General features: G+C 43.2%; 1 protein-coding gene across 3 annotated transcripts in view; it reads right to left on the bottom strand.

The window, feature by feature from the left end:
* Nucleotides 1-25,633, bottom strand: part of ESRRG (estrogen related receptor gamma) — a 657,829-nt gene that overhangs the window by 226,370 nt on the left and 405,826 nt on the right. The window contains exon 1 of one of the 3 annotated variants that reach the window (XM_047754864.1): nucleotides 2,931-3,136. The exons of the other annotated variants lie outside the window; for them this stretch is intronic. Coding sequence (XP_047610820.1) covers nucleotides 2,931-2,986 — 56 coding nt within the window. The 5' untranslated portion in view covers nucleotides 2,987-3,136. Of the gene's footprint in view, nucleotides 1-2,930; nucleotides 3,137-25,633 lie in introns of those variants that run through there. 3 annotated transcript variants of the gene reach the window in all.

The following is a 25,633-nucleotide window of genomic DNA, read 5'->3' on the forward strand; positions in this document are numbered from 1 at the left end:
ACTTCCAGCAATTTACAAAGAAATCATCTGAAAACCCCTACCTTTAAGGCTGCAGGTGTTTTCAACAGATTTATAGAGAAGAAACAGGAAGAAAAGTAATAGGAGCTCCAAGTCTGGAGTTTAAGTATTCCTTCTTAGAAAAATAAACTTCAAGTGTCTGTTCATAGTTCTCAAATAAATCGCATCTAAAGTGACTTAGGCAAGCTCCTATCTTTTTAAAATAATTGGATCCACTCTGATTTAGGCTTTTTCTTGATGTCCTAAATGCCTATTTTTATCCCATACATTTTGACATTATAGTATTACTTTTGGATAGTTGTATTTCAAGTGACTTCAGCTTTTAACAAGGAGAGGTGAGGCAGAGAGAGAGAGAAAAATATAAAATAAAATAAAATAAAATAAAATCAGAGCCCTGAAAGAGAAAGAGTAGACCTTACAACATAAAACTTGCATAGCTTCCAACAGGAACCTTCAGACACAAATCTGTTTAATTTTCAATGTCTGGATTTCAAGGATGAGGCTGAAATTTACTAACTGTTCCCTCCTTGCCTTGCCTGTGTTGGAGTATTTCCATCGCCTTTCCTTCTTCCAACAGCTGTGACAACTGTTAAAACAGTCAGTAAAATTAAGTCCGCTCTATAATCCTGTAGTCAATGTTACATTTTAATCAGAGGTTCAAAGGGAATCAAGTGATGAACACACTCATTTAGAATGATTAGACTGACACATATGTCAAAATGAGCAGATATATTATTTTCATCTATTTATGCTATCAATTATTACTGCTATTAAATGTGAAACAAGCTTTCACGTATTATGCTCTTTAATGCGCTGGCACATTTCCTAAAACAAAACAAAAAAAATACATAGTTAAAGGTTAACAGTTTTAGGCTCTCCTAATGTTGGTCAATCAATCCTACGGATCTTTTTAACAGCCTCCGAAGCAGAAATTGTCCAGTATTTCCCTCTGAAACTGCATAACTCTGGTTTCATTTCCATGTATACACACACGTGATGGGGTTTAACCCAGCACAATTACTATGAATATTAATAGCATGTATAAATTCTGTGGTTTATTAATTGAGACAGAGAGGCAGATGCGTTGCTAAGCATTAGATCTTCTGTCTGTCCGGTGAACCACACAACCATCAGAACTGCATCCAGACAATAAATCTGTATTTTCTTAAAGATGACTTTTAATTGAGCCAAAAAAGAAAGCTAGTTTGAATCTTGCGCCACAGCCAAAAGGACATGTGCCCCAATTTCATTTAAATGCATCTGCTTTAAGAGGCTTATCTAAACTCATTATTCAAATTAGCCATAAGAAGTTAAATTCAGGGAAACTACTTTAAAAAGAAGCCTCGGGGAGGGGGGTGGATTTTTAAAGTTTGTTTTGTTTATTTATTTCTGAGGGAAAGTTCAGACTCTGGGCGAGCTTGGCTAATGCCTTTTTTCCTGACATGGAGACATTAAAATTCTCCAGTTCTACAGCCTCAGGCGGGCTCACCTCCAAACTACACTTGAGGGGGCAGTCCTACCTTTGTTTATTTTTCATTTTTCTTTTCACACAGTTTAAAACTGACGCAAGCACAGCCTTTCAACCTTTCGGTTCCTCCTATGTCCATCCCTCGGCCACTAGCCCTTGTGTGAGTGTGTATGTGTGTGCAAGCATGCATACACACATACACACACACACACTCACACACACGAGGAGCCACCGAGACTGCAAGTCACTTTTCATCTCTGGCTTAATTACCAAGCAAGGCAATATGCAGTCACTAAGGACAGCTAGTGGACATCTACTTATAATGCATGACCTCCTCCTCTCCAGAGTTTTATATTTTCTTCACCATCTACAGAGAGAAATGTTTGCCAAGGGCACTCTTTTCAGAATTATAACAGTTGGTATTAGTGTAATGTGAAAAGCAAAGCAATATAACTGACTCAACAGAAAGAGGAACCAGTGACAGCTCCCATGATAAACTAACATTTTATCGGAACACTGGGTTGAAATTAAGTTTATGACCTACTCATTTACACAAGAATGCCTAATTTAGTCCTTTCCCCCTCCTCGCTTGTCCCCTCCCTTGAGCCACCCAAATATGTATATTTCCATGGACGTGCAGATATTCATAAATACAAATTAAACTGCATCTAAGGGTAAAAGTACTTTTCTGCATTTTATGGACATGATACATGAAACAAATCCACAATCTCAGCATTGTCTACTCAAGGGGAAATTTTAAAAGTCACTACTGTTTCTTCTTTAGTTTTTTTTTTTTTTCCTCCCCTTAAATATTTATAATGTGTGAAAATCTCATGTTACTTAATGGACTGATTTGTCAGTTAAGTGCTGACTTAATGCTAACCATGCAAATAACATTATTCTAGCCCCGAATTGCATCGGGCCAGTTTTTAAATTGTTCTCCGAAGGAGAATTAGTAAATGCAATTTTGCCTCTAACTCTGCACCGTAAGAAATGACAGGGAGCTGAAAATATCTGTCAAACTGCAAATACATAAGAGGCACTCAATAGTATAAATCATTTTGAATATTGTATTTTAAAACATCTTTCCTTGGGAAAATGGGTCCTAGTAAAAGATGCATTTTAACAGTTCACTAAGCATTTGTGCCAAGTGCCTATTCTTAGCACCTGAATAAGAAGTGACTGTCACACAGCTGTTTTACTGACAGTCACTGAGCTCTGCCTCAAAGGTAACATTGTAGTCGTAGAACAATTCTCGACTTACTGAATTAGAAGATCACCCTCAACACAAAAGGCACAAGACAGACACAAACAAGCACCCGTGCACACGAAATACCCAGGGCATTACCTGAATCAGTGCGCAGAGATCCATCCCGTCCACCGCCCCCCCTCCCCCGCAGGCACCCCAACGACGAGTTTAAAAAGGAAAGAAAAAGGTACCTACTCTTCCTCGTAGTGCAGGGAAAAAGATTCAGGAAGGCAAAGTTCTACCGAATCCATGTGCGACCGGCAACCATTATTTGTGCACCCCAGCTATAAATCAAAGTTTCCTTGACAGAACACAGTGCAATTAACACAAATGTTCTCCTAGTGACAAGCCTATAGGCACAGCCAGTTGGGACCAAAGCTCTCACACTCTCCTAATCAAGGACTTAAAGCCCCGATTGGAGCTTATTAATATGAAGTAGAGCTTAACATATGCGGTCCCACCGGCCCAGGCGCGCAGCCGATTGGGGGGCCTCTGCCCAATCAGGAGGGAGGCGACGGGAGGCTGCGAGGAGCCGCGGAGCCAGGCAGGTACGATGGGTGCAGAGAAGCCAGGGGGGCCGAGAACCGAGCGCCAGAGAAAACCAGAGCCAGGACGAGAGATCGCCACGCTCCCGGCAGACCCTGTGCTCGGCTCGCTCGCTCTTTCTTTTTCTTTTTTCCTTTTTTCCCCCTTTCTTTCTTTTTCTTGCTTTTTTTCCCTGGGAAGCTAGAAAAGAATCCTAACTAACTTAACTCTCTAAGCACTGGAGGGATCTGTCTGGGGTTCCTAACCTAACGTCTCCGGTGCCTTGAACCCGAAGAACTCGCGCAGATTCTCAGTTAAATGGGGAAAGGATTCTGCGGAAGGTAGAGAATGAAGTTTGTCCTGCCGTTGTCTGTCCTTGCTTCCACTGGGGGCTCCTGCTTCTCTAGTGCTGTACTTTCTCATTTATCCGTAATCGTGTTGTTGTCTGTTTTCCGGATCTCTACTGGGCTTTTTTAATTTTTTTTTTTTTAAGACACGTTTCTAAATTGTGCGGGCATGTGAACTGGGAACGTCAGCTTGGAGGTGGAATGCAGTTTTACACAACTACAGAAGAGGAAAGAGCCCATCTGTGCAATCTGAGAGAATGCCTACGCAAATTCTATGTGTAAACATTTCTTTACCTGCTACTCTCTCTCTCCCTACAAATATACAATGCATAGATTTTCAAAACAAAGGTAAACAACTGCAGAACAGATTGGCTCCTCCAGTTTCTGGGGTTGGGAGACCGAGGGCTATAGGGTAAATAGTACATGGAACCCATCTCCATATATTTTGACAAATAAAGAGTGCTTTTTAAAATTTTTTTATTTTTTATTTATTTATTTTTTTTTGGTAGGGAGAGCATTCCTAGCCAGTATGCTAAAAGTGTTCTCAATCATACACTTACTTCAAAACAAGCTTCCAAACTGGCAGACGTATACAAATATATGTGATTTTTACCCAAAACATCAGCTTTCAAATAAAATGCAGTTTACATATTTGTCTATCACCCATAACACACCCTGAATGCTTAAAAAAAAAAATCAACTTAGAACTATTTTGTGAATTGTCACATGGTCTAGTCATTATAAGGACTAGTTTCAAACAGAAGTGCTTTTTAAGGAAAAGAGAATATAAGAGATGGGTGTTTTTTTCTCCAATAGTGTATAAGCATGTTTTTAGTTTTCATATAACAAAGAGTTTTCCTAAGTCCTGTTTTTAAATACAGGATTTTTTATTCTAGCAAATGTACAGGGGACTAGCTACCAGCTATTTTATGGCAAAGAGATAACTGCTACCTTACGACCCACAATTTTGATGTAATTCAGCTCTACTGCTTACCAGCCTTTTGCGTCTTAAGTCCTACATGATATAAATAGTATAATCTTTGAGATCAAAATAAATTAGTTCAGATGTCCAGTGTGTATTACATTCACTAGATCAGAACTCAACTCTTTCTCTCCACGCTCTCAAATGTTCTAGGTCTTTAGAAACCAAAACCCTAAAATAGAACAGCTGCATTAACATTCAGAATATAAAAATGACAGACATGATTTGGTTCCCCCCACAGAAGCAAGCAATTTCCCTGCCATGTCTTTAGCCATATCTAAGATAGGGGCCTGATGCCTTTTATTTGTGGTCTAAATGCAGATAAGTTTCTAGTTGAGAACTCACATAGCAGAAACTGTGCCTAGGAATACTGCGTAAAAGCAGGTAGAAAAAGCTTAATTACCAGTAGCATTATGCTGTCTATATTGTTAAATGTGAACTCTGCAATTAAGATGTAAATTTGGTTGTGAGCAGTGAATTAAAAGAGCTTTGAGATGTAGAAAATCCCACCATTCTGCAGACTCCCGGAAAAAAAAAAAAAAAAAAAAAAGATGTGTCTATTCAATCGAAAATGAGACATGTAATCATTTTATAATTTAAAAAATAAATAAAAAGGCATTTGAAAAAGAAATGATTTTTCTAAAATATGATGGAGGAAATGTGGAAACTAATACTGCATTAAAAAGACAGAAAAATATGTTCGATTCAAAGATGACTATCTGGATTTGTGAATAAACTAAAATTTCTCAGAGTAATTAATATATCCAGTTATACACATTTTTTAAAAGACGTATCCAAAAAAAATTCCTTCTTCTTTTGTCCGGGGACTTGTTTTTAAAATAAAAATTATTTCACATACTCAGTGCATCTTCATGTACTCGGCACATTCCGGTCTTGCACCTGTGCAGAATACTGTACTTTTTCAGTTTCTTTGCATTTTCATGCTGTGACAGAACCTCTTTACTACTCCTTTGAAATAGCTTTTTAAAGACAAGATTTGTAGTCGGTTATTTACCGATGATGTGAAGCCACCGTGTTTCAGGAGTTATCTTTTATTTCCCAGAATTGTCTTCATTCTCTTAAGGTACTTACTTGACCCATTAGGAACCCTTTGATTTTGTCACTATGTATTTTTAAATAGATTTGAGACTCATATTCGCGTACAAATATGAATATTGTTTTCTGTGCTCACAGAGATTCATGTACAAACAGACACGGCATGCTCCCCACTGACTTTCACTAACCATATTTCATCTATGCAAGATGCAGTGTCCACTGGGCTAGCTGCTTTCTGAATGACCAGAAGTGCACTAGGTTTGTGGAGCTGTATTTTCCCTCGGGATCCATATGTCACCTCTACAAGTCAAGGACCTAAGATTACACCTACTGTCTTGAATCCAGTTTAACAAATTTAAAATTTCAAATCATATCTACTGCACGAAACTTGCGAGACAGCTTTCAGAATATTTTATAAACACAGGGCTTAGTCATCTCAAGAATCTTCCCCAGCCACAAGGATTTTTCACCTTGAAGGAGGAAAGAGTGGGTAGTTACAGGAAATAAACATACCATGAGCAATACTGAGCCCTGTCTTTAAGAATCTCAACTACAAAAGATTTGGAGGGAAAAAAAAAAAAAAAAAAAAAAGAAGAAACAAACAGATAAAGAGCCTAGAATAAACACATATTGCTCACCAGTCTGGACACTTCACAATCTTACCACAAGGAGTCAACCCAAAGCAGGATAAATGGAACCAAACAAAAGGACCCCTACGATCGTCTCACAAAGAATATTAATGCATTAGTTAATATCAGTCTATTAGGCATCTGACCCTGGGTCCAAGCATAATTTCAGTCTTTTCTTTTTTAAACAATGCAGTTTACTATCCAAACAACTTCATTCTCAGGCCTCAAGGAAAGCACAGACACCAAGCAGAAATATACTTCATTTCCATTTGAAAGAATGAAATGGCAACAAACAAAACTCAAGTGCAAACAAAACGTAGATTTCTGTTGTCTATCCCGCATATTTTATGGTACTTGAGTTGGAGCCATTTCCTGAAACATTCTCACAATGAATTCTTATGCTGCTACAAGGGGATGAGAAATGCTTAGTCCTGCATGCTAATAGCTATCTTTCGTTCCCACCTTCCTTTTCTGAAAATTAACAGGACTCATCTATATGAAAAAAGTTTACAGTTGCCACACAATTTCTGCAGCAAATTTTGATTTTATAGCGCCCGTTTGCCATTTGTGAAATATTTCAAACTAAACAAGCCATTGCAAATTTAGATTTTCAAACTGCCTTGTAATCTCCTTTTGCAGATTCTCCCTCAAGATCATAACACCTTTTCAAAGAAGCTGTTTAACTTTTGGAACCATCTTCCCTGCTGCCTGTGATACATGGTGTGGGATATAACATAACACACTATAAAAAAACAAAACAACCCACTATCTTTCACTCTGTAGGAAAACCCACCAGGAACATCCCTGGAAAAAGAACCCCGAAGGACAAACAGAAGCCGAGACCCTGGGATCCCCTCTTTGCCCCTTTCTGAGCTGTGTGCCTTTGAGCAGATGGCTGCTCGGTCCCTAGTTTCCTCATCTGTGCTCTGGAATTTCTTTTACGCCAGAAACCTGCCTGGGCACAGCCCTGCCCACTGAGATCATGGGGACTTCGTTGGAAGTCAGTCTGACTACTTCGTATCACCACCAAACCTCTATCAATTCATCAAACCTCATTTTCTGTTGCCTTTCATTTCTAGGGCACAGGCTTTGATATTTAAATTATTGTCTCCATTGGCAAGAAGCAATCATTTCTACTGAAAATGATCGCTTCCACAGAAGCACTAATAAAAACCTCTCCTTTTGACAAACCTCTTGTCCTATAAATCTATCCCATTCCCAAATTACCGAGTCCATGTAAAAAAAAAAAGCAAAAAAAAAAAAGCCCATTCTCTGGGGAGCAATTACCTTACACACTAAACTCTTTTCCTAGTGTGTTTATGAAAGTGGGGAGAAAAAAAAAAACAGAATCAAAGGGAGACGGAGAATCTAATAGAGGCATTTTGGCTTCTGTTTAATTAATTCGGGATTCCTTCACTTTCATTTTGTCAAGCTAATAATATACATAGTAAGATGTCAGTAAAAATTAAATTATAAACTACAGTAGCTCCAAAGGGAAAACTGACTTTAGTTATGTTGTATTTCCGACATAAGCGGGTAAAACATCAAATGCATTTTCTAGCATCCTACAAGCTTTCTATAATCTGCATGGCATGTATTTACAGAGCCATAGTTAACACTGGAGATTATACATTAATAAATGAGTTGCGGTTATATTCTTTCCTGAATATTAAGCACCATGAGCTAAATGCAGAAAACATTCAAGGTCAATGTCCCGTTTTAGACCTTTTCAGGCAGCTGTAATATTATGATAATCAAGCTTAAAATATTCCTATAGAAAGAGTAAATTAGCCTTTTCACTTGAAAGATGATTATGATAAACAATAAACCTAAGAGAGGACAAAATCCCTATTTTTAAAAGCCATAAATTGTTGACTCAATCATGTGTGTGATAGTGTCATCCAAAATAAAGGGTAGCTTAACCCTGAGAGGAAGGCGGGGGCACGAGTGGAGACAGAGCAAGAGCAGGGGTGGAACAAATACAACAGATTTCAGAGCAAGCCACACTTGCTTTGATGGCAGTAAAATGAACAAATTATCCATTTTAACCACGCCATTCAACATATAACATATTTGAATCTAAAAAATGTATGTATCCATGACACATCAAAAAACAGGGGAGTTCCCTGGTGGCCTAATGGTTAAGGACTGGGCCTTGTCCCTGCTGTGGTTTGTGTTCCTGCTGTGGCTCGAGTTACTGCAGTGGCTCAGGTTTGATCCCTGGCCTGGGAACTTCTGCATGCTGTAGGCATGGCCAAAAAAAAAAAAAAAAGACACAATAAGTATTTTTTCCTATATATCAACACTATTTGAAAGTTCTCTTTTATTGATTCCATGAAGCTTCTTGTCCACATTTTCAAAGGACCAGCAATAAAAAAAAGGGAGATACGTACCATTGGGTGTCCACATAAACGGGCTGAAAGAGGTGACTACGATTTTTTTTTTTATCTTAGAACTCTGATATGCTTCTTTTCATAAATGAATACATTTGATAAAAATCTGCTTCCCTCAACTGGGGCAAATCAATTAGGGGGAGGGTGTCTGTTGCACCTGGAAGGAGTCAGGTGACTGTCAAAAGCCTAGAGCTAGGCGGCAGCAGCCTCTTCTGGGGTCCTGGGTTCAGATCCCAATCATGAGGTTTGAAGCTTTGGACTTAGAGTCAACATCACCCACCCAAGTCTGAGTTTCCTCCGCTATGAAATAAGAACAACAGTAGCAACCGTGTAAACTTGTTACGGGGGTTATAATAACAACTTACAGAGGATCTGGTCCTAGTTGGTGGGACCATAGGACAGAGTGGGCCAAGGACATTCCGGCTTGTGGCAGTTTTCCTGGCTTAAAAATTTACAGTAGTCACTCCTGACACGCTCGCAAATGCCTCGGTTTAGATACTATATTGTCCTGTCATCCTACACAGCCCTGCATGCACGTTAACCATGTTCCGTTAAAATCTCACGAAGTGAGAAAAGCGCTCTAAGAGAATGACATTGACAATTCAGCGGGCCTTCCTCGTTGACTAGTTCAAGATACTTAATACAGGGGGGAGAAAAATGAAATGCAAATATTCCTCCAGTGAAACTACCACTAACTTTTGCCATAAGATGTTATACCTCGCTTGCCATACTATGGCCGCGTATAAGCTGCTCCGACGTAATGAGAAAAATAAGTCGCCTCCTTAAAGCATCAATCATGTTTTGTGCCTGAGTATGAGCAAGACAGACTTGGGAAAAAGTTAAAGGATTCTGCTGACTCGCCGGATGGTTCAATTGCACGCTGTTTACCAGAAAGAAGGGGAGACAGACGTGCCTCCTAACTCCTTTTCTCTTCCTTTCGGACACTTCGTCCACATTGCTTTACCCCAGCAGGTCTGTCAGTAACGCTGCTGATGTTATTACTATCCCACACACAGGCTCATTCACCCAGCAGCGCCTTTGATCAGATACCCCCAGAACTCAATTTCTTCCCAAGCCTTTGCTCGTGTTACACTGAATGGCCACTAATCTATGGCTGAACAGCCAGTCTGGGCCACAGGGAATTACAGCCGGGAAAGGGATGACGAGTCCAACCCGCTTACCTTACAGGTGAGGAAAAGAGGGCTCAGAGTGGGCATGGACCCAGACAGTGGAAAAGATCTTATTAGGAGAGATTACATTTCTCCCCGTTCCGGGGCGTACTTCACAACGAGCTACTAACATTAATCTCACCATCGTTGACCATGTGCCCAAGTGCATGGGTACAAAGCTGTCCTCTATTTCCTCCAAGAGCTTAGAAAGATGAAAAGAGTCACACATTAAAAAGGACGTGGGGATGAATCCGGAAAGAGAAATTCTCGTGCTTCTCCCCAGGTGGTTTTTAAGAGCATCGGACTGCCAGTTCTTACAGGGATTCCGCTTTCATTCAGTGGCCACTCCTTTTCCCAACCTAAGCACCCACCTAACTGTCATCAGTGGAACAGTCCCAGAGCTGACGGTCGTGTCCGGGGCTGGTGACAGAACTCGGTAAATGCTCCTGTTAGCGTTATAGGAACACAATGAAAGTGTTTCAGATAGGTGGATGAATGAATGAATGAATGACAAATGCTACCACCCAGGTACCAAAAATTGGTGGGCAAAGATGCCTACGGAAGAATGCTTTTCTGTGCCTCGTGTGTGTCTGAATTCTGTGGGATTAGCAAAGTAACAGGGAGATTAAACATGATAGAGTGATTTAAACACGTAAAGGGAGAGGAGGGAGGCAGAAAAAGGCCAAAGGGAAGAAGGGATGAGAGGTCATGACCTGCTCTGCCAGGAGAGCCCAGCATCTCCTCACCACTTACTCGCTGGAGACTTACAACACGGATGGATCCCTGTCTTCCTGCTTTTCTATTGTTCTGTTTTCCAAATATTCACATTGCCCAAAGATCAGATCATGAAAAACAATATTTATCATGAAAACAAAAGCAAGCAAGCAAACAAAGCTGCCATCTTCACACTTAAAGCTATGACCTTACTAGGGTAACATGAAAACATTTTCTCATTTAACTTGATAGCAATGCTTTAAAAAATCACCACATCCCAGGTGGTCCGGAAAACAAATGCTTTTTTTTTTGTTTTTTTGTGTGTGTCTTTTTGCCTTGTCATGAGCCGCTCCCATGGCATATGGAGGTTCCCAGGCTAGGGGTCTAATCAGAGCTGTAGCCTCCAGCCTACACCAGAGCCACAGCAACACGGGATCCAAGCCGCGTCTGCAACCTACACCGCAGCTCACGGCAATGCTGGATCCTTAACCCACTGAGCAAGGGCAGGGACCGAACCCGCAACCTCATGGTTCCTAGTCGGATTTGCTAACCACTGCGCCACGACGGGAACTCCAGGAAAACAAATACTTTAAAAAATAAAAATAAAAGCATTCAAAACTGGCCCTTGTATGCAATAGAAAAATTGTGCTAATGAGGATTCTAGGGTTTCCTTGGTTAAAGGTTAACAGGATCCTGTGAATGGCCAAACATCTTGTATTTTTCCTCAGTCTTTTGCAGGAGCAGCGTGGAATACCCAAACGCTTTCGGGTAAGGGCGTGGATTTCTCTTCTTATGCGAGAGATAAAAGGGAATTAATTAATCAGCAGAAAAAGACAAAGGTCTTGCCTTTAGGCCCCTTTCTACCCCTCTTTCCTGCCTGAGTTTATTTATTTTATTTTTTCTTGGCACCCACAGCCGATGGACGTTCCCTGGGCTAGCAATCAAATCCAAGCTGCGGCTGCAACCTACACTACAGCTGCAGCAACACAGGAAACTTAACCCACTCTGCCACAGCAGGAATTCCAGTGCCTGTGGTTCTTTAACCAAGTCCTGTGTGTTGGGATTGGTAGTTTCCTTCCGAGAGGAAGACAGACATAGACAGGAACACACAGCTTCCCATCATCATAGGGAGAACCGGAAACAAACTTCTAGAAAACCACACTCTGGGTACAAAAGAGAGTGAGACAAAAGATTCTGTTCCCCTCTCCTGGTAGGTTATGGTGATGGGGGAGGGACATGAGGACCTAGGGGTGCTTACCTCATCTGTAGTTTGCCCCTAAGCACACAGCTATTGAATCACGAGCTTTCTCCAATCAAACTTGGTGTTTACAGAAAAGCAAGTAACATAATTAAAGACCCCCCCCCCTTTTTTTCCCCTAGAGTTCTGTTAACCACTCGAACTTAAAAGAACTAAATAAATCAAAGACAGTGTGGATGAGTGAGAAAAGAAACAGATTAACTCACCCTCTGTTAAACTGGAAGGCCGAACAAAGAAGTAAAATTTGACAAAGGAAGCAGATTTTTTTTCTGGTCTTTATAGTTTAGAAATACAACCAGGTAGAAAAGTTTAGCTGTGTAGAAACATTTCAAATGATAACAAGCAGAATCTTGAATATTTTGGCTTTAATTTAACATTAACAAAAGCGGTGTCACACAGGAAGCTTTTGTTCCTTGCAGCAACTCCGTAAGGCAGGGGGAAACTCTATTATTATCTCCATTTTATGGATGACAAAACTGAGGTCTGAAAAATTTCTTTGATTGTCCAAAGACATTTGATTGTTAGGTTGAAAGGGCCCGAAATTCTTGGTTTTTTAATTCCTTCACTGCTTGTGCTCCTAATCTCAAGCTGGTCTTCCCATAAATCTTGTTGCATCCTCTTTAAAAAAAAGATACCAGGAAGTACAGAGGAGCATTTACCAGGATGCGTTTTTGCTCATCAATAGGTTTTGTTTTAGGAGTTCCCGTCGTGGTGAAGTGGTTAATGAATCCGACTAGGATCCATGAGGATGTAGGCTGGATCCCTGGCCTCACTCAGTGGGTTAAGGATCTGGCATTGTCATGAGTTGTGGTATAGGTCACAGAGCAGCTCAGATCCTGCGTTGCTGTGGCTGTGATGTAGGCCAGCAGCTGTAGCTCTGATTAGACCCCTGGCCTGGGAACCTCCATATGCTGTGGATGTGGCCCTAAAAAGCAAAAAAAAAAAAAAGTTTTGTTTTAGAAAAGTGGAGAAAGGGCTGCTCCTCCCAATTATATACCCTATTGTTCTTTTTTGGCTGAGGAAACACTCACTTTTTGGGTGCCTGAGTGATCCTGGGCCTTGTGTAAGTTTCCTAGGATGGAGGCACCCCAAACTAGTGAGAACGCGAAGCACAAAAAGGATGCCTGGGGCCCCACCTAACCTTTTCCATCACTGATCTCACTCAGAAAGTTTGGGGTCGCTCCCACTGATTACTCTCTCTTCCCAAGTTTCATGGCAATACAAACACGATCTCATTCTAGAATAGATAAGCCAAGGACCAGAGACCCAAGAAGAAGCAGAACCATTCTTCATTAAAAAAAAAAGCAAAAACAATTTCTAAAAATTTAGATGAAATTTAAAAATCACTGTATTTGCCTGGCATAGTTCCAAGATTTCCTCATTGGTGAAAAAGAGCTATGATCAACCTATACAATGGAATAGCATCCGTGTTCTCTTCTGAATTCTTCTGTTTCGTCTCTCACATCTTTCCAGAATGCTGTAGAAGGGGACTGCATTGCATACTGCTGGGCGCTCTTGGGCCTGCGTATATGACGGCGCAGAAGATCTTGGAAGGAAACAGGGCCACATTTTGTTTGCTCTATTAGCAATGATTAAATGAGACAATATTAGCTTTCAGGGCTCTTTCTGTGGTTAGAGCTTTTCCAGCTCAGCCCACCACGGGCCTCACGTTCATTGATTGAGCAGTTTAGTCTTATTCAATTATTCAATCCCCGTCAATATTTTGAGATGTGCAGATGTAAATGTAAACGTTCTGTTTTTTTATTTTTTTACCAGACTGAATTCCTGTGCTCTTAGTGGGGGAGAAAGCTACATATTTGTACATGAATCTTGTAGGATGGCAAAGTCAGTCTTCCTTTCCTTATACTCTGCTCTCACTCAGTCAGGTGACAGTGTTTCACAACGCAGTCCACAGGGTGGACAGGACATCCTTCTAAGACCTTTGAGGATGTCTGAGATGCCTTCTCCAGACAGGGGTCCCCAGGTGGCGTCAATGACTCTCGCCTCTGTGTCCCATAATTCTTTGCACCAACTGGTCCAAGCAGCTTGTATCAAGGCTGTACTATCTACATGCTCTCCATTCAGTAAACTTCTTCTTTTTTTTTTTTTTGGTCTTTTTAGGGCCATCCCCTTGGCATATGGAGGTTCCCAGGCTAGGGGTCGAATCAGAGCTGTAGCTGCTGGCCCGACACCACAGCCACAGCAACACAGGATCCTTAACCTACTGAACGAGGCCAGGAATCAAACCTGCGTCCTCATGGATACTAGTCGGGTTCGCTACCACTGAGCCACGAGGGGACGCGGGGAGCGCCTCAGTGAACTTCTTGATGGCCTTTGGTCATCTGTGCTCTGCCTGGTACCTTAATCTGGGCATGTTAGGCTCTCGATAGATATTTGCTCAAGAGATTGCTGATTTGGGCAAAAATTGTCATAGTCATACTGATGGATCTTTTTTGTAAATGAGTTTCAATGCTGCTCTGAAGAAATCCTGTCACACTTTTAATGGGGCTGATATATTTATTCTTTTACAATGAACTACTCGCTAAATGAAACTATATTTTGACTTATGACAGAAGGAGTATTGTTACTGCTGAATTCCATGCCTCTCACCCCACCCAGGGGCTAAGAAGAAATGCTTGACTGTATTTTTCAATAGTCATTTCTTTCCTAAGACAGGATTGCACAGTGATGGCAAAATCCTGCCTCCTTCCGCGCCGCTTGCCACCCATGAGAGAATCTCTAGAAAACTGTTTCCTAGCTTTGAATCTGTACAGTCATATTGATCAACACATCGGCATCCTTAGGTGACCCTGAGTGGTCTCCGTGAAGTGAATAATTGGGAGCTTGATTCTTTGGGTCCCTGGGCTCCTCTCTTCTTGAGAAAGAAAACAGGAAGAAAAATCCCCAAGGGGCCATTCCTGGTGTACCAATGAGGAACCTTTCTAGACAGCATAGTTCATCCCAAATCTGATGCTTCTAAGATGTTAGAATTTTAACAGCAATATTCATTGCCTCAAGTTAAAGTCAAGCTGAACGTTAGGGTAAGAGGTAAAAGAACAGCTCTGAGGCGTGGTAGAAGGCACCCGTGATGAGCAAGCCGTCCTCCCCATCATCTCTGTGACTTTGGACTTGGCGCTTCATCTCACTGGGCTTCCATGGGATTGTTCCAGTGCGGTGGTTCTCCAAGTGTGGGATCCCGGACTAGCAACAACCGAGCAAAGTGGCTAGAAATGCAAATTATCAGGTCCCGCCCTGGACCTAGTGAATTCAAGATCTGAGGGGAGGGGCACTGGATCTGCGATGTTTTATTTTATTTTGCTTTTTAGAGCCCCACCGGAGGCATATGGAGGAGCTCAGGCTAGGTGTCACATGGGAGCTATAGCTGCCGGCCTACACCCCAGCTCACAGAAACACCAGATCCTTAAGCCACTGATGGAGGCCAGGGATCAAACTCACATCCTCCTGGATGCTAGTTGGGTTCGTTACTGCTGAGCCACACCAGCAACTCCTAATCCATTTTAACAAACCCTCAAGGTGATTCTGATAACTAAGCCTGAGAGCCGCTGGGCTGGAGGATCACCACTCAGTGCACAACGTCTAATGGATAACGCCACACAACAACCAAAGCCAAAATGAACAAATAAGCGCACTTCGGCTGACTATCAAGGCTCATTCTCAGACATGACCTCTTGGCGCCTGAACTTTTAGAAAACTCTAAATTCAAGTTCTTTTTTGAGTGTGTGTCAACTTTTTCTTTTACTCAACTGCTTATGCTTCATAAAACCCTTAAAACAGTGAGAGGACAATATGGCGTAGAGAGTGGTTCATGCCTTGCTTCGGGTCTTCTTCTGCTGGTGGACCCGTGGGCTGGGGGATTAAACTCTTCTCTGTCTCAGGGTCCTCATTTTTAAAATGGTGATAACTCTAACCTCCTATTATTTTTAAGAGGATCAAAGGAAATGGTCTCTGTATATCGGTGGCTTGAAACATCCTGATCCCCAGGCAATTAATTTATAATCTTTGGCATCAGGAGTTTTTAAATCTCCTGGTGAATTCAATACGCTGCCAAAGTTGAGACTTGAGAACCCCTGGTAAATTGCTTAGCACGGGACCTGGAATCATTATTCCACCAGCATATACAAGGAGTGTAAGAAAAAGCATGGACTTGGGTACTGGATGGCTTAGATTCAATCCTGGCTCTTCAGCTCGTTGGCCAGTGCCTGAATGGTTTTGTCTTAGTGTTATCACCCGTAAGAACAATTACCAAGACAGGAAGAGAGGAGAAAAAAACACCTGCCCTGCTTACTTCATAAGGTTGTTGTGAAAACAAATGAGATCATGTACATGCAAGGCCACCGAAAACTATGCAAATATAAGAAGAGGTGACTCCCACATGCAGCCCATGAACATTTCTGACCTGCAGAAATCTCAGGGGCCCTTGTTCCATGACAAGTCACTACATGCAAGGGACTTCTAGACCTTCAACAAGTCCTGCCGAAGAGGCGTCACATTTTTTTGGTTGTTGAGGCCATGCTGGGATCCCAGAGCCCAGGGGTAATCGTAGAATGAGGTCATTTGGCTCCACCCTGGATTCGGCCGGGGACTTTGTCAAACTACAGAAGATTGGGTCTCACCCAAACCCACTGAGTCAGAATCCCTGAAGGCGAGGTCTGCACAGCAGTATTTTGGGGAATAGGGCCACGGGTGCTTCCAAACTGCAACCAAGACAGAGGAAGAGAGAGCAGTGGGGAGGTGGCTGACACCAAGCTGGAAAGGATTTGTGGGCTTTGGCTTTGCTGCGACGTAATGCCAAGGAGCCAAAGTTTCACAGATCATCCATTTACGGAATTTAACTAAAATAAGCGAAATCCTGCCAAACATCTAGGAGAAAACAGTGAACCACAAGCGTTGACACTGAGGTGCTGAGGATAATTTAAATGTCTATCTTTTTTTGTTGTTGTTTTTGATCTTTTTAGGGCCACACCAGAGGCATACGGCGGTTCCCAGGCTAGGGAATCGAATCAGAGCTGCAGCTGCTGGCCTACACCACAGCCACAGTGAGGCCAGATCTGAGCCACATCTGTGACCTACACCACAGCTCACGGCAATGCCAGATCCTTAACCCACTGAGTGCGGCCAGGGATCGAACCTGCATCCTTATGGATACTAGTCGGGTTCGTTACCACTGAGCCATGAGGAGAACTCCTAAAAGTCTATCTTTCTTTTCTTTTCTTTTCTTTTTGTCTTTTTTTCTTGCCTTTTCTAGGGCTGCTTCCTGCGGCATATGGAGGTTCCCAGGCTAGGGGTCCAATCGGAGCCGCAGCTACCGGCCTACACCAGAGCCACAGCAACATGGGATCCAAGCCGCATCTGCAACCTACACCACAGTTCACAGCAACACTGGATCCTTAACCCACTGAGCAAGGGCAGGGATCAAACCCGCAACCTCATGGTTCCTAGTCGGATTCGTTAACCACTGAGCCATGACGGGAACTCCCCCTAAAAGTCTATCTCAACGCTCTGCTTGAGAGTAAAAGCAGATGTGAAATGGTTAACAGGGTATTATAGACAATAAGATTCACTTCATTTTCTTCCTTCAAGTTTTATGCATCATTTGAATGACTGTACAGCAAAGGTGGATAATTTTTCTCACAGAAAATAATGGTCAAATGGAATTTAGCACGGAGGCTTTTGTGCATATGGAATGGATGATCAATGGGGACCTGCTGTATAGCCAGGGAAATTGACTCAGTATTCTGTGATAACCTATTTGGGAATGGATATGAGTATAGGTGTAACTGAATTAGTTTGCTGTGCAGCAGAAATTAATACAACATTGTAAATCAATTATACTTGAGAACAATTTTTTAAACATTTAAAAATATTGGAGTTCCCGTCATGGCTCAGTGGAAACAAATCTGACTAGTATCCATGAGGATGCAGGTTCGATCCCTGGCCTCATGCAGTGGGTTAAGGATCCGGCATTGCCATGAGCTGTGGTATAGGTCGCAGACACAGCTCAGATCTCGGTTGCTGTGGCCTAGGCCAGTAGTTACAGCTCCGATTAGACCCCTAGCCTGGGAGCCTCCATATGCCTGCCGAGGGTTTGCCTAAAAAGACAAGAAAAGGAGTTCCTGTCTTGGCTCAGCTGAGACGAATCTGATGAGCATCCATGAGGACACAGTTTCAGTCCCTGGCTTCACTCGGTGGGTTAAGGATCCAGCGTTGCCTTGAGCTGTGGTGTAGGTCACAGACATGGCTTGGATCCTGCATTGCTGTGGCTGTGGTGTAGACCAGCAGCTACAGCTCTGATTCAACGCCCAGCCTAAGAAGTTCCACATGCAGCAGGTGCAGCCCTAAAAAGCAAAAAAATAAAATAAAATAAAATAAAATAAAATAAAATAAAATAAAATAAAATAAAATAAAATAAAATAATTAGAAACAACAACAACATATTTTTGAAAAGGAATTTAGTGTGGGGGAGGGAAGAGAATGAGTAGAGGAAAAGTCGTAAACAGAGTTATTGGATAGCAGACTTGAGAGAGGTTAAAAAATAGCTCCCTTAGAGGAAAATGTTCTAGAACTTTCCATTTCCTGGCAGATTCTGGAACATCCACTCCTCCCCCCATGCCAATCTCACTTCTCTCTGCTTTTGTCTGGTCCTTCTGCTTAGCAACATCCTACGTATCCTTAGTCCTCAGTTTGCCCTGGAAGGTCAGAGGAGGCTCCTCGGGGCACAGAGCCCAGCATCCTTTTAGCATCTCCTTCTCTTTGCCTGATTCTCCCATGACTAAATGCGTGTGTCTTGTGCATCTTTATACATCTTCCCAGCTTCTTAGGACAGGTGCACAAGAGATGATTTCCAAAGACCCATTAAACGGAACTAAAAAGCTGCCTGTGGGAAACAGAAAGGAATTCCTAAAAAGGCGAGAGTAAAGTATCATACAATTATAGCTTTAATTTTACAATCATTTTCTTCCTCTCTCTCTCTCTCTTTTTCTTTTCTGGCTGCACTTGAGAAAGATGGGAGTTTCCAGGCCTGGGATCAAATCCAAGCTGCAGCTGTGACCTAAGCCACAGCTGAAGCAATCCTGGATCCTCAACCTTCTGCACCACAGCGGGAACTCCAATGTTCAATTATCAAATTATTGTTATTATTCTTTTGTCTTTTGTCTCTTTAGGGCCACACCTGCACCACATGGAGGTTCCCAGGCTAAGGGTCGAAACGGAGGTACAGCTGCAGGCCTTCACCACAGCCACAGCAACACCAGATCCGAGCCGCATCTGCAACCTCCACCACAGCTCACGGCAATGCCGGATCCTTAAGCCACTGAGCGAGGCCAGAGATTGAACCCGCAACCTCATGGTTCCTAGTCAGATTCGTTTCCAATGCACCATGACGGGACCTCCTCAAACTATTTTTTAAAATAATTCTTTTCCTTAGCAAAGAAGGTTTCTATAGATCAGCTGTCTTTGGTGATTGTTAGGACTTTGTACTTGAGGTGAGGCAGCAGGTGCTGCAGGCCCCTCGCCCAGTGGCGTTCTCTGGTAGAGGCTTTGAGATGCTAAAGCTCGATTCTCTAGGGTCTGGTCCACAGAGTCTACACCAGTGGCTCTCAAAGCGAGACATCAGTACCACCTGGAAACTGCTTGCATAAATGCTCAGCCCCACCTGGAGAAACCCTGAGGGCAAGGCCCAGAAATCCATGCCTTTATTCCAGGTGATTTTAACGCATGCTCCAGTTTGAGACCCACTGGTCCAAACTAAAGGATGTACAAGAAAAATGAAAAAGCAACCTCTTTTCAATGCTGGTCCCCACATGGGCCATGGCATCCCAAACTCTGACAAGTAAGTGTTTCAGAACAGACACAGCTAAACTTGAAGTTCCTGCCTCGGGCCCCTTGGGAGAATGAAGTTGAAGATGCAAGTGACAGGGAGCTCCCCCTGTGGCTCAGCAGGTTAAGAACCTGACTAGTATCCGTGAGGATGTGGATTTGAGCCCTGACCTCACTCACCGGTTTAAGGATCTGGTGTTGCTATGCCTGTGGTCCAGGCTGGCAGGTGTAACTCTGATTCAGCCCTTAGCCTGGGAACTTCCATATGCTGCATGTGTGGCCATAAAAAGAAAAAAATTTAAAAAAAAAAATTACAAGCTAAGATGTAAATAACAAACCTGCCTCTTTTCTACAGTCTATCCAGCCAGACACCTTCCTCCTTCACTCTTGGCCCAGCAGATTGTCTGTCAGTACGGCTCCAACCACATCTTAAGCCCTGACTCAGGAATGTCCGTCCCTTCCCCGTGGAGAACACGCTAGGATCCCCACTTGGATATGTTTTTCTATGCTTGGTAGGCCTGACCTGGGCAATAGATATATATATATTTTTAATCTGGCTACAGTCCTATCTCGAAATTCTCTATTTTGAATGAGTACCGATTTTCTGACAGGAAGTCTCCTATAATAATGAAATGCAAACAGTGAAAAGGCTAAATCGGTTTACCAAAAAATCTATTTTTCAAACAGTGTGGAGATGTTCCCAATTTCGCCCGCACGGTTCATGTAACTTCCCAATAAGGGAGTTAAGGACATAGCTGTTCGGCCCGAGTGAAAATCAAGGCATCTGCAGCACAGATATATTTTCCTTTCCAACGTCGTTGTCGTAACTCGTAGCTAATTAAACCCCCTCCCCAAGAGATGTACACACACAGCAAAATCAGAGAATGTTCTTACAAGGGAGCTCAGGGTAAGAACGAACAATACTAGTTTTCATATACTTCCTTATATTACGTTTTCATTTCTCTAGGGCTTTATCAGCCTGACAAAAAAAGCACAAGGAGAGGCCTTTTTTATTCAGTTTTGGAGGAGAGAGATTTCTAAGCCCTGCCAAGGAATGCACGTAACATTAAAAAAAAAAAAGGAAAAAAATAGTAACCTTGCCTTAAATGCTTGTAGAAAAACGTTTTCCATGCACCTTTCTATATACCCAACAGAGTAACTAAAAAAATAATAATACTAATCGAGAACTTAGAGGCTCAAATCTTATTTGCAACTCTTTTCTCCATCCCAGAGCTTATTTGCAGGCAGAAGAGCACCCTGTTCATCCTGACATGTATTGCTGTGGTTTTGAAATTACCATGTCACAATTATCAATATGGGATTTTATTTTATTTTATTTTTTTGTCTTCTTGTCATTTCTTGGGCCGCTTCTGCGGCATAAGGGTCCAATCGCAGCTGTAGCCACCGGCATATGCCACAGCCACAGCAACGCAGGATCCGAGCCACATCTGTGACCTACAGCACAGCTCAAGGCAATGCTGGATCCTTAACTCACTGAGCAAGGCCAGGGATCGAACCCGCAACCTCATGGTTCCTAGTCGGATTTGTTCACCACCGAGCCACGACGGGAACTCCCTCAATATGGGATTTTAACACAGATTGACATTCTTTTGTTTTTCTCTTTCTTTCTTTCCTCCCTTCCTTTTCGTCTTTTCAGGGCTGCACCAGCAGCCTATGGAAATTCCCTATGGCTAGGAGTCAAATCGGACCTGCAGCTGCCGGCCTACCCCACGGGCACAGTGACACCAGATCTGAGCCACACCGGTGACCTACAGCACAGCTCACGGCAATGCTGGGTCCTTAACCCACTGGGCAAGGCCAGGGATGGAACCCACGTCCTCATGGGTACTAGTTGGGTTCGTTACCACTGAGCCAGGACAGGAACTCCCATTCTTTGTTTTTCCACCATTCCAATGTAACTATTTCCCTGGGCACAATTTCAAGTGTTAATTTTCAGTTGAAAAATATTTTAATCATATAAAAAACTGATTCTCCCATATAACTGGCACTGAGTTATCATGGTTTCCAGCCTGTGTCTTCTTTCACTATCCTGTCCCTCCATGTGAAGACCGTACAACCTAAGAGAATCACAGGGATACACAAACAGAGCGTTGTCCACCCAGAGAGGCCAGGACCAGAGAGCTGAGAGCTCTTCGGAGTCAGGGCCATGCAATTATTTCTTTATCCCTGGTCACAATCCTATGTCACCACACACGCAGAGCCTCAGCACCCTGTCCCAACACAGCCACACGTCCCTTTTCATCCGGAACCTCAGAAGGGTCACCTTCTCCCTGGAGGCATCTCTGCTCGGGCCATTCTTGTACGTTTTCACATCTGTTTGTACACAACTATATTTCTTCCATCAAACGGTGAGCTCCTTGAAGGCAGGAACCCGGTCTTGGTCTTAATTATTTCCCAAATGCTTGGAACACAGCTCAGGGTCTGGCAGAGAATAGAGGTTCATCAGCTGCTTAGGGAAGAAATGAATAAATGCAGGCAGAGCAGGGCGTGTGCCCTTTGAGCTTGAGCTGTGACTATTATGAGAAAGCATAATTTTTACAGCCCTTTTGGTCATCCAAAAATACCACGCTTTTGCATAGAAGTGCTTGGAATAAATCTATAAGTTCTAAGACCTCTTGGTTCTAACCTTAAATCATCTCCGTGTTCTCAAAGCTTATTGCCTGAGCCCCCTAACCAGTGGTGACCGTGCTTTTTCTCCCTCTATTTTGCTGCCTCCCTCTTTGTCTTTTTAGGGCCACACCCATGGCACATGGAGGTTCCCAGGCTAGGCGTTCGAATCAGAGCTACGGTTGCCAGGCTACACCACAGCCACAGGAACACCAGATCCAAGCTGCCTCTGTGAGCTACACCACAGCTCATGGCAACACCAGATCCTTAGCCCACGGAGCGAGGCCAGGGATGGAACCCGCGTCCTCACGGATCCTAGTCAGGTTCGTTACTGCTGAGCCTCGACAGGAACTCCTGCTGCTTCTTTTTAATCCAGCTCCTGTGCTATTCTCAAACACCGGTTATCCATTGCCACAGAAGAAAATCAGGATTTTTTTTTTTTGTAACCTGAAATTCAAGTCTGTTCACAGTCTGACCTAAATCCGCTTTCCTCGCATCCTTCTCCCAATCCTGGCCCAAGAAACCTAGAGATACTAATCCCGGCTTAACCTAAACATACTGAACGCCTTCCTATTTCCAGGAGTCTGGCTCCAGCTCTTCCCACCTCCTTTTGCAATGCGCTTTGTAGTCACGGTGAGTCTTAACGAAGGAGGTTAGAGCCTTGGGAAAAGACAGGGCCAATTCTACCTGGAAGGGTGGAGAAAAGAAAGCAGGTTTTCTGAGCAACGTCTTAAGAGGTGGTTGGAGGAGGAAGGATTCCGGGTAAGTGACACTGTCTTTACCAACCGAAGAAAAGCATAGAACAACAGTCCTGCAAGAGACTGGAAGTTTCTTGAGAACAGGAGCTGCCTGGTTCCTCCTAATAGTCCCTTTCAGAGGGCCTGGTTTGCAGAAGCTGACCAACAGATCCTTCTGTACCGAGTCTTTATCCATTCCTGTACAAACGCCCTCCAAACCTTCATTTATTTATTTTTGTCTTTTTGCCATTTCTTGGGCCGCTTCCGTAGCATATGGAGGTTCCCAGGCTAGGGGTCCAATCGGAGCCTACGCCAGAGCCACAGCAACACGGGATCCGAGCCGCGTCTGCGACCTACACCACAGCTCACGGCAACGCCAGATCCTCAACCCACTGAGCAAGGCCAGGGATCGAACCCAAAACCCCATGGTTCCTCGTTGGATTCGTTAACCAGAGTCACGATGAGACCTCCCCTCCAAACTCTGAATATGGTATCTTGCATATAATAGGTACTCAATAAATACCAGTTAAATGGATGGATGATTTCTTATCTTTCGGGTCTTTGAAAAATGCAAAAGTGGGGAAATGGACAGAGTGATTAAAATTTCGGTGGCTAGAAAAAAATTCTGAAGGAGAAAAATGAATGAGTAGGAACACAAAAATATACTTATTTTGTTTACACACCCAAAATAAACTGTATTTAAAAACTAGTTAGAATGTTGTGTTCACATCGCCCTCTGGTGTTGGACTTTCCCGGACAACAACAAAAAACCCCTCAAAAATCACAGTTTTGGGAGATCGTACCTCAAAAAAAGGGAGGTTCTACCTTTCTTGATAAAGGCAAAATGCAGCACTGAAAGAGAAGCGTAGAGCTTTCTACTGGGTTTCGGCTATTAAAGAGTGAATTCTTAACTCCAGCAAGGTCTGGGGCCTCCAGGGTATTTGCAGAATGGAGCGAATTCCTCTTTTTGTCAAAGTCACAACCTGACCACGAGACTCCTTAGAGACCATGGAAGAAGGCTGCTAGGTCTTTGGACAAAAGGTGTGCTTTTGACTTTGCACCCAGCTGCAGACGATGAAAGTTTTTCCCTTTGCCAGATGTGCCAAGTAGGAGAAAAGCTGTCCAGGAAAGAACTAAAACTGACAACGCAGCACAGTCTCTTCATTTGCTATTAGTGGTAGGAGAGAGGGCCAAGGGGGCCGAAATAAACCAAAACACCATCCTCAGAATGGCTCCTGATTTCATGCAGAGAACCCTGGAGTAAACAGCTCAGTAGCAGTCAAACCATTTTTCTGACGATGGCACAGAATTCAGTGAGCAATAATCGTGTCTCCGGTAACCTCGCTGGCTACGACACTGCCACTGCGCAAAGCCTGGCAGAGAATTCAGCAAATTCCTTCTATTAAAACAAAAAGTTGGAGTTCCCGTCGTGGCGCAGTGGTTAACGAATCCGACTAGGAACCACGAGGTTGCGGGTTCGGTCCCTGCCCTTGCTCAGTGGGTTAACGTTCCGGCGTTGCCGTGAGCTGTGGTGTAGGTTGCAGACGTGGCTCGGATCCCGCATTGCTGTGGGTCTGGCGTAGGCCAGTGGCTGCAGCTCCGATTAGACCCCTAGCCTGGGAACCTCCATATGCCGTGGGAGCGGCCCAAGAAATAGCTAAAAAAAAAAAAAAAAAAAGTTATTGGTTTTCAAGGTAATTTAATTGAGAGAGCCAGTTTAAGTGTTCTGAAAACGAAGAGGATATTTGAAGAAAGTCTTAGACCCAGAACCACGAACTAGGAACAGATCTTCACGTGAAGCCTAGCGAGCTGAGGGCCCTTAGGTCCTCACATCATCCTTGCCACCGTCACTGTCCCCACGATCATTACTGTCACCACCAAGGGCTGGCATCCTGGCCAATGCTGCTAAGGCTCACTCGTTTATGATGTGCTAGCACCATGCTCAACAAGCGTCATAATTCACCTCATCTGAACCGCACAATGGGCTTCAGAATGGGCCAATTTTTACTGGTTAGGAAACTGAAGCATCGTAACTTCTGGCAACTTCTGTGTGAGCGAAGTAGCAGAACCCATTTTGCGTCTGCTCCTGGGAACCCTGAACCTGTGCCAGTTACCATTCTATGTGCTACCATCAGGTACCAGCCCTGCCTTTACTTCCAGGGGGCTCTGAATATGGTGCCACAGGGAGTGGGGTTTCTGTTCATTTATGTGCTACATCGCTCTTTTTACCGAAGGTGCTGATAGGAAGGCTCGAAAGGGTTAAGTGCCTTCAGAGAAAGCTACAGAGCTCAACCTTGGGTGGACCAGGAACCATGAGGGAGGAGGAGATGCCTTGTCCGCAAGCACCTCTGACACTGTGGCTGAACAAATGGCAAAACAATAAAGAATGCCAAACTTCAGGGCATCAAATCAATGTATGTATTTAGACTATATTTGGCAAGCACTTATCACATTGTTGTTAGCGCCGCACTAGGTGCTAAACAAAATATTTACACACGGGAGCAATGCAAGCCCACATGCTTTTCTTAGAGAGTAAACATCAACTGTACAAGATTCATGGAGTACCTCTTTGGATGTTTAAATCACATCTTTCAGCTGAGTCTCGTCCTAACACGTGGGGAGGC

The sequence above is a fragment of the Phacochoerus africanus genome, chromosome 12, assembly GCF_016906955.1.
Source record: "Phacochoerus africanus isolate WHEZ1 chromosome 12, ROS_Pafr_v1, whole genome shotgun sequence".
Lineage (NCBI taxonomy): Eukaryota > Metazoa > Chordata > Mammalia > Artiodactyla > Suidae > Phacochoerus > Phacochoerus africanus.